At 47.5% G+C, this 9,359-nt stretch overlaps 1 protein-coding gene across 1 annotated transcript; it reads right to left on the bottom strand.

Moving 5' to 3' along the window:
- Positions 1 to 5,765: 5,765 nt before the first annotated feature.
- Positions 5,766 to 8,720, bottom strand: LOC132225514 (melanoma antigen preferentially expressed in tumors-like). The gene is made up of 3 exons (XM_059680613.1): positions 8,410 to 8,720; positions 7,419 to 8,024; positions 5,766 to 6,321 (listed from the first exon to the last, which is right to left on the bottom strand). The coding sequence occupies exons 1-3, from the start codon at positions 8,700 to 8,702 to the stop codon at positions 5,766 to 5,768; spliced, it is 1,455 nt and encodes a 484-aa protein (XP_059536596.1). The 5' UTR covers positions 8,703 to 8,720.
- Positions 8,721 to 9,359: the final 639 nt, after the last annotated feature.

The following is a 9,359-nucleotide window of genomic DNA, read 5'->3' as shown; positions in this document are numbered from 1 at the left end:
ACAAGACGGCTTCACAGGGGAGTTTTACCAAACATTCAAGGAAAAACTAAAACCTATCCTCCTCAGACTAGTACAAAAAAATCCAAGAGGAAGGAACACTTCCAAGATCATTCTATGAAGCCAGCATCACCCTAATACCAAAACAATGAAAGAGAATTACAGGCAATATCCCTCATGAGCATAGATGCCAAAATCCTCCACAAAATCTTAGCAAATCGGATCCAGCAGTATATCAGAAAGATCATACACCATGACCAAGTAGGATTTATCCCAGGGATGAAAGGATGGTACAATATCCGCAAGTCAATAAACGTGATACATCACATAAACAAATTAAAAGAAAAAAAAACACAAACGATCATATCAATTGATGCAGAAAAAGCATTTGACAAAACCCAACACCCATTTTTGATAAAAACTCTCCACAAGGTGGGAGTAGAAAGATCAACATAATAAAAGCCATTTATGAAAGGCCCACAGCCAACATCATACTCAATGCACAAAAACTAACACCATTTCCCCTAAGAACAGGAACAAAACAGGGATGCCCACTCTCAGCACTCCTGTTCATCATAGTAATGGAATTATTAGCCATTGCAATTACACAAGAACAAAAATAAAAGGCATCCAAATTGGAAAAGTGGAAGTAAAACTGTCCTTATTTGCAGAAGACATGATATTATATATAGAAACCCCTAGAGATTCCATCAAAAAACTCCTAGACTTAATACATGAATTTGGCAATGTAGCAGGATACAAAATTAACCCCAAGAACTCTGAGGCATTTCTATACACCAATAGTGAACTTTGAAAAAGAGAGATTATAAAAATAATCCCAGTTCCCATTGGACCAAAAAAATTAAGCTACCGAGGAATAAACTTAACTAAAGGCGTAAAAGACCTCTACTCAGAAAACTACAGGACTTTGAAAAAAGAGAAAGAGGAAGACATAAACAGATGGAGGAACATACCGTGTTTATGGATTGGTAGAATCAAAATCATTAAAATGCCCACACTACCCAAAGCAATCCATAAATTCAACGCACTTCCCATGAAAGTACCAATGGCATACTTCACAGATCTAGAACGAACTCTCCAAAAATTCATCTGGAATAAAAAAAGTACCAGAACACCTGTAGCAATCCTGAGAAAGAACAAAGTAGGTGAGATCTCAATTCCAGATATCAAGCTGTATTACAAAGCCACTGTTCTCAAAACTGCCTGGAACTGGCAGGAGAACAGGCATATAGATCAATGGATTAGAATAGGGAGCCCAGAAATCAGCCCGAACCAATATGCTCAATTAATATTTGACAAAGGAGGCAAGAACATACAATGGAGTCAAGATAGTCTCTTCAATAAATGGTGCTGGGAAATTTGGACAGATATATGCAAGAAAATGAAACTAGACCACCAACTTACACCATACACGAGAATAAACTCAAAATGGATAAAGGACTTAAATGTCCGATGGGAAACCATAAAAATGCTAGAAGAATCCAAAAGCAATAAAATCTCAGACATATGCCAAAGCAATTTTTTCACCAATACAGCACCCAGGGCACTTGAATCTAAAGAGAAAATGACCAAATGGGACTACATCAAAATAAAAAGTTTGTGCACAGCAAAAGAAACCATCAACAAAACAACAAGAAAACCCAGTGTGTGGGAAAACATATTTACCACCATCATATCTGGTAAGGGCTTAATCTCCAATATTTATAGGGAACTCATACAACTTAACAAAAGGAAGATAAATAATCCAATCAAAAAATGGGCAAAGCATCTAAATAGACACCTTTCCAAAGAAGACATTCAGAAAAACAAGAGACATTTGAAAACATGCTGAAAGTCACTAATCATATGAGAAATGCAAATCAAAACAACAATGAGGTATCATCTCACACCTGTCAGGCTGGCTATCATCAACAAATCCACAAAGACAACTGCTTGAGAGGATGTGGAGAAAAAGGAACAATCGTGCACTGCTGGTGGGAAGGCAGACTGGGGCAGCCACTATGGAAGACACTATGGACTTTCCTCAAAAAACTAAAAATGGAACTCCCATTTGACCCTGTGATCCCACTTCTAGGAATATAACCCAAGAAACCAGAAACACCAAGCAGAAAGGACATATGCAGCCCTATGTTCATAGCAGCACAATTCACCATAGCTAAGATCTGGAAACAGCCTAAGTGCCCATCAGTAGATGAATGGATTAGAAAACCGCGGTACATCTACATGATGGAATACTATGCTGCTGTAAAAAAGAAGGAACCCTTAGCATTTGCAATGGCATGGATGGAACTGGAGAGCATTATGCTAAGTGAAATAAGACAGTCAATGAAGGAAAAATACCACATGATCTCACTCATATATGGATAATAAAGACCATTATAAACTGATGAACTATAACAGATAGAGAGGCAAAGCTGCCCCAAACAGATTGTCAACCTGTAGCGGGAAGGCCGAGGATGGTTGGGGGGCACGAGGGTAGGGGGTAAGAGATCAACCGAAGGACTTGTATGCATGCATATAAGCATAACCAATGGACATAAGATACTGGGGGCTACGGGAGGCCAGGGTATTGTCAAGGGCAGGGTGGGGGGGAAAGGACACATATGTAATACCCATTGTAATACTTTAAGCAATAAAATTAAAAAAAAAAAAGAGAGAACCATCAATGGTGAGAGAGAATCCTTGATTGGCTGCTTCCTACAAGACACCTACTGGACTAAGAGCCCACAACGGGGACATGTCCCAGCCTGGGAATTGAACTGACCTCCTGGTACACAGGTCGAAACTCATCCACTGAGACAAGCAGTCCAGGCTTTGGCTCTTCTTTATTCAGAGTCTTCCCTTTGGAATCCGTGTGCTCCAGCTGCCCTGTATCCAGCCTGCCTTACTGCTGTGCAGTTTGGGGGACTCTGGGGTACATTCTAGTACTAAGGAACCTACTATGTGTGCCTTCCTCTCCCTGCTTGCTTTCTGATATCCTAGAGACCCTGCCCATAGGGCCTTCATGTACAAGATGCTTGTGCACCAGCAGTCACCTCCTATCCATGCCCCTTCTGTGCCCATCTTCACAGATGCAATCACTGTCTAAGCTTTATAAGCCTCATTGCCTTGATACTATGCTTTTCTGAATATTTTGATGGAAAAGTCCAGATTCCAATATTTTGCTTTAATTCTCAGTTGTGGTCTACAGAACAAATAAAGCGTCAAGTGCAGGACACTCTGTTTTAGAGGCAACATACAGCAATGAGTTTCCTTTTGTTTTGTCTTAATATGGTGGGTTTTTAAAATTGATTCTTTAGAGAGAGGTAAATGGAGTGAGACAGACACAGAAGCATGCATTCATGTGAGAGGGATACAATATTGGATGCCTGGGGACTGAACCAGAAACCTGGACATGTGCCCTGGCCAGAAATCAAATGGGGTAACTTTCTGGTGCACAGGACAATGCCCAGAAACACTGGCCAGGGTGCACTGACTTCTATTTTCTTCCTTATCTTGCATCCGGTGGTTAATAAATACTATCAATGCTAATAACAGTGGGCAATTCCAGAGGAGGACATGCTGACAAGAGCTTTACATAAGTTGGCCCCACAGGTGAATCTCCACACAAGGTAATGGGCACGAGCTCTGTGTGTGGAGGAATTAACACCCAGACCACAGGATGTTTTGCCTTTGCCCTTCCTCCCTCAGAACCTGCAAATTGTTATGCTTTTCCTCAAATTCTAGAGGTTCTGATTCATATTATGGACACTATTTCCTGTGAAGGCGGGGATGGGAAGACAAGGTGCATGTCAGACAGAGGGACAGGGAGAGGGAGATGGAATAGGAGAGAGAGAGAGAGGAAGAGAAAGAGAGCGTTTGCTGTAAGAGATATACATTTTCTGACCCTTGTTCTCTTATCCTCTTTTTTTTTTGGGGGGGGGGGGGAGAGCTCAGCAACTGTTACTGAGACTTCAGCATTTTCTCTTCCCACTCGAAGAAGCAGAGTGTGCCTGGCCAGTGTGGCTCAGTAGGCCTTTGTACCAAGAGGACATAGTTCAATTCTCAGTTGGAGCAGGAGCTGGAGTTTACGCCTCGATCCCCAGGTGGATGTGCAGGAGAAAGCCAACCAATGATTTTGTCTCATTATTGATGTTTTATCCATCTCTCCCTCTCCCTTCCTCTCTGAAATCAATAGGAAATGTACTAAGAAACGGAAAAATGAGCTCGTAGGATGATGGACCCAAGCTAGAAGAGTGGAAGGTAGAAGAAAAGAAAGGAATGGCAATAAAAAGAGAACGAAGGGCCAGGTGCTGTATGTGACAAGCTAGGAAGTTGCTGAGACCCAGCAGAGAGCAGCAAGCACATGAGTGGCTGGCACTGAATGAGAGGCAGTAGAAGGAGAAAAAGCAGGATTGACTTCCTCACAATTAGGGAGACATACAGGCAAATGGAGCCCTGCCCCTGGGCCTGGATGTGTGGGCTTCTCCCTAGGTGCTCCTCTGGCAGGCCACTCAGTGAGCAAACTGAGACAGCCTAGGGCCAGAATGCAGTGGCAGGTGGGCAGGGAGCCTGTTCCTCTATGGCCAGCTAACTGTCCACTGACTGTGGGATCCAACAGCACACTAGGACATCTCCCCTTCACTTGGTTGTATTGACCCTCAGAGTGGCCCTCCATACCCCCATATCCCCGGGGTGACCTTCACCTGTGTCCACTTAAGTGCTCTCTGGGAACTGGCTTGGGGTTGTCCACTCTTCAGACCCAGGGCCTGTCACTGGTTCAGAGTTGCTTTACCACCTCCTTGATTGATGGGAAGGAGGATCATGAGGGGAAAGTCTTCGAACATTAGGCCATCCTTTACCAAAGGATGTCCTATTCTTAGGACAGGACACAGAACAAAGCAGAGGTTTATTCCAGCTCAGTATTTTGCTGAAAAGAATGTAAATGTGTTTACAGGAACTTGAATTCAAGAAGGGGCTGGATCCAGGGGAATGACAGGCATGGACTTGTGAGGCCAGGGCTCTGGCTCCCTGGCAGGCTGATGTCCCTTTCAGTACTGGGGGCCTGACTTGTGCACAGGGAAGCCCTACCATGGAGCAGACACAGGCCAGAGATGGAGGCTCCCAGTGGGGAGGAGTGTTTGAGTCCAGGGACTGGACTAGTTACCCGTGATGGCCCCAGAGTAGTTGTACCTCGGTGGTGCTCACTGGAAGCCACTTGTTCCAGTCCCTGTGGACGCAACAAGTGTGCGCTGACCCACTGAACAGTCACAGAGGTGAGTAGGTACCGGTGCACCAGAAAGAACCCACCAAACCAAAAAGGATAAATGGTGATGTGATCTCCTGGAATCAACCTCAACCAGCCTAATGTCTGCGCATCACAAGGCTCATGCCTTCTTACTTGGCCAGTAACTGCAGGTGGGAGAGTTGGGCTAACATGTCATTGAGGACATCAGTCTGTTAACATCCAGTTCTCTTTATTACTGACATTTATTCACAACCATTCAAGAAATGTAATTCCCGCATCTACCACCCAAGCCTCAATCCCTCCCCCTGAGAGATTCAGGTGCATATTTCTAACTCCTTAGGACAAATCTCCCCAAAGAAACCATCCAGTCCCCTGTGAGCATTTCCCCCCAACCCTGAGTAGCTGTCTGAAACTGGCTGCTGTGTTCCTGAACGGTACACTTATGTCTGGGCTTCAGTGCCCAAGTGCCCAGAGTAAAGCCTATGAGATGTGCACCCAGCTAGACACTCAAGCAACAGGATCACAGAATGGGAGTTGGGTCATGGAAGGTTCTACAGCCACAGTGAGGACAGGGGTAAGCACAGAGCCAGACCATGCCGGGCCGACCCAACTCCTGCAGCATATGCTTTAGCACAGCATGCATCTGGGCAAGTCGGCCCAGGTTGATGTTGCTGCTAGTTTCCTCATAACTCTCCACGGGCGCCGCATAAATCACGCAACTCAGCTTGCTCAGCCCGACAACGTGGCGAAGCAGGTCCTCCAGGACGGTCATGGAGATGGGGTTTTCACAGAAACTTAGGGTTGTGAGCTGGGAGCAGTGGCTCAGGGCTGGCAGGATGTCCAGGAACTGGTGGTCCATGATCCCACACTCATCCAAGTCCAGGTCCTGGAGAGTGGGGGAGGCTCTCTCTAAAAGAAATTGGAGTGACCGAGAACTGATAATGGTCAGGTTGAGCCCACTGAAACTCAGGCTTTTCAGCTGGCTGACATTCAGATGCTGGGAGAGATGTCTAAAGTCTCTTTCGAAAAGCAGGCAGTTAGTGATGGACAGGGTCTCCAAGGGGCTCTTCAGGCACCTGGGGAGACATAGAGCAGTTACATGTGGGAGATGGACCTGGTGAGCAGAGGCAGGTGAGGATAATGCAGGCCTTCAGGGTAAAGAGGCCCATGTCACCAAAGCCTACAGTGTTCCGGATGATGATCAAACCCAGGATGTTGCACAGTGAAAAGTGACATTCAAGTCCGAGCAAATTTGAGTGGCATCTTTCTCCATCTGTTATCTGCTCCGTGATGGATTCAACTGGATGAAACCTCACACACTCTATTTACTCATCCGTCAAGTGGAGCACATCATACCCTCCAGCCCAAACACACAGGTGTTGTGAACATAAAGGTGGGAGGAGCTCAGAAAGGAGCCTGCCCCAGGGTCTGAAGCAGGAGGCAACCAGTGCATTTTAGTATTGGAGACATGTCCTGAACTGCCTGCAACTCGGGTTTCCTTCCAGCCACACCCTAGACCCCTGTCACCACCATCTCTTAGCCCAATGAGGCCTCTGGCAGATGTGCAGAAAGGGCTAACCTGGGCACAGTCAGGCAACATCCAGCGAGGGCTGCCACCCTCCAGGAACTTAGATCACTGCATTGTCTACAAACCACCTATCCCATTTCGTAATGCCTCCCTCCTGAATCCTGCATTTGCCACGCATTCCGTTTGCGAGAGCCTATGGCAACCCTTGGCAGACAGGTGACTGAGGCAGGTTTGGACTGAAAGGCTGCCATGGCCAAATCTCTAAGTGCGGAACTTAACCCATGAAACCTCACCTCTGATTGGCTTTCCCCTTGTCATTGCAATCCTCACTTGGTTCTATTGCATCATTTTCCCTTCAACACCACTTACAAGGATGCCCAAAGCTACCATCCCCTGGCCCGAATTCCTAGCAAGGAGTCCCTTTAGTAGCCTCTGTCCTAGTGCATACGTCCTACCTTTATCTGGGGGGTTATGTCACAACATGCAAGGTGACAGAGCAGTGAACAAGACACTGACTGTGTGGCCCGTCTAGTGGCTCAGGCACTCTAGCACTGCTGAGGGACGGCACACAGGAGAGCCCGTCACTGTGCACTGAAATGGAAAGGGACTCACTCTGGTTGGCAGGGAAAGCTCGCCACCCCTCACCTGAAGATCTCATCCAGGTGGCCTCTGAGAATGGAGATATCATCCAAATTGACCTCCTGGAGGTGGGGCAGGTTGAGGAATTGAGAGGTGACCAGGCCAACACACTGCTTCTCCTGCTCCAAGGTGGTGTGAGAAGACGTGAAGACGTGGGAGAGCAGGAACCGGCACAGATTGCCCATCTGGCCCAGGTAAGGAGCGAACTTCCTCAGAGTGGACAGCTTCCAGGTACAGTTTACCTCCAAATCCTGGACAGAGACCAGCTGCACCATATCCCGGATTTTAGTGTTTTGCTTCGACATCGCAAAAACCTTCAGCTTCTTAGAGCAAAGGTGCAGCAAACCTCTCCTCTCGCTGACTTTCTTAATCAGGTAGCTGAGGGACTCATCAAGGACACCTTTCTTGAGGCAAAGGTCTATTAACACCTCCACGGGGGCCAAGGGTGGATTTGGCCTGGCCGTTAAGCTGTGCACTTTCCTCCTATTCCTCATGGGCTGCAGGGCCTCAGGCTCCAGCAGTGAGCACACATGGGCTCTGGTTCCTGCCCACACCATCCAGAACTCCAAATGAACTCTCTTCTGTAAATTAAGCACCTGCAGTTTACATCTCCTGTGGAGAAAATAGGAGATATGCTGGGATGCATTAAGATAACAATGAGTAAGACCATGAGCTAGGCATCTGGGCAGCAGGGCCAGACATCGCACTGGACTTTGACTCCATGCCCCAGGAATCAACTGCTCCTGGTGCTACTGGGATCCTTCATGGTCCCCATTCCTGGTACCTTTAGGTGCCACCAGGAAGGAGTAGGCTCGTGTCCCTTCGGTCACCCTTGGCAATTTCATCAGCCGTATATATCCGAAGCCTGTTCCCAGAATGACCCTAGCAGTGGCTCCAAGGCCTGCCTCAGCTCTCCCTTTAGCCCTGCCCACTCCCAGATCCCAGCTGTAACTGCTCAGATCCCCAGGGTGCGACCCAGCTACTGAATCCCCCATACCTGGGTCGAGGGTCCTGGGCAAGCATGGCATCGAGTCCCTCGAGCACAGCCTGCAAGATATCCTGGTAAGACTGCTGATGGTTCATCAGGGCCCCCAGAGGGAGGCAGGGGAAGGGCCAAGCCTGCACCATGGCCTTCAGGACTCTGCTGTGCTTCCCAGTGAAGGCTGTGATGAAAAGAGGTGGGAAGAGCTCCATAGGAAGCCACTCCAGAGCAGTGATGGCCAAGGCTTCATCCCGCAGCAGGCTCTGACATGCCAGTTCCAGGAGTCTGCGTGGAGCTGGGAGGCTCATCCCTATGAAGCTGCTATGAAAGAGATCCTGGGAGACAGCCGGGAGCAAGGCATCTTGTCAGGCTGAGCATGAGCAACCCCGGTCCTTCTCCCTTCAGAGGGACCAGCTGAGGGCCAAAGGCACTGCTCTGGCAACAACTGGAGCACCCCCAATTTACCCCAACTCCGTTTTCTGCTTAGGGTTGCAAAGCCACTCAGCCCTGCCTCTACTCTGCCACTGGAAGGACAAGAACCAGGCACCAAGGAGGGGTGAGATGACCACTGGACCCCTCCCGCATCTACCCACTGGCTAGCTGCAATTCTGCTGTGCAGTGAGGACTGGGAAACCAGAGAGATGATCCCACCCTTTCCAGGGAAAACATTTCTGAGGATCACTGAAGGACTGAAAACACCTGGAGTAGGGAGCAGCCCGTGGCCCAGGACTGCCTCTTGCTAAGTTCCAGGAAATAAAATAGATGGGGAAGATTAAGGAACACCCACACAATGGGTACCATTGAGGCCTTTGACACATTTTTTTTTATTGCTTAAAGTATTACAAAGGGTATTACATATGTATCCATTTTATCCCCCCGCCCTAGACAGTCCCCTAGCCTCCCCTATCCCCCAGTGTCTTATGTCCATTGGTTATGCTTATATGCATGCATACAAGTCCTTTAGT

This window comes from Myotis daubentonii, chromosome Y (assembly GCF_963259705.1).
Source record: "Myotis daubentonii chromosome Y, mMyoDau2.1, whole genome shotgun sequence".
NCBI lineage: Eukaryota > Metazoa > Chordata > Mammalia > Chiroptera > Vespertilionidae > Myotis > Myotis daubentonii.
This window is presented reverse-complemented; position numbering and strand designations above follow the sequence as displayed.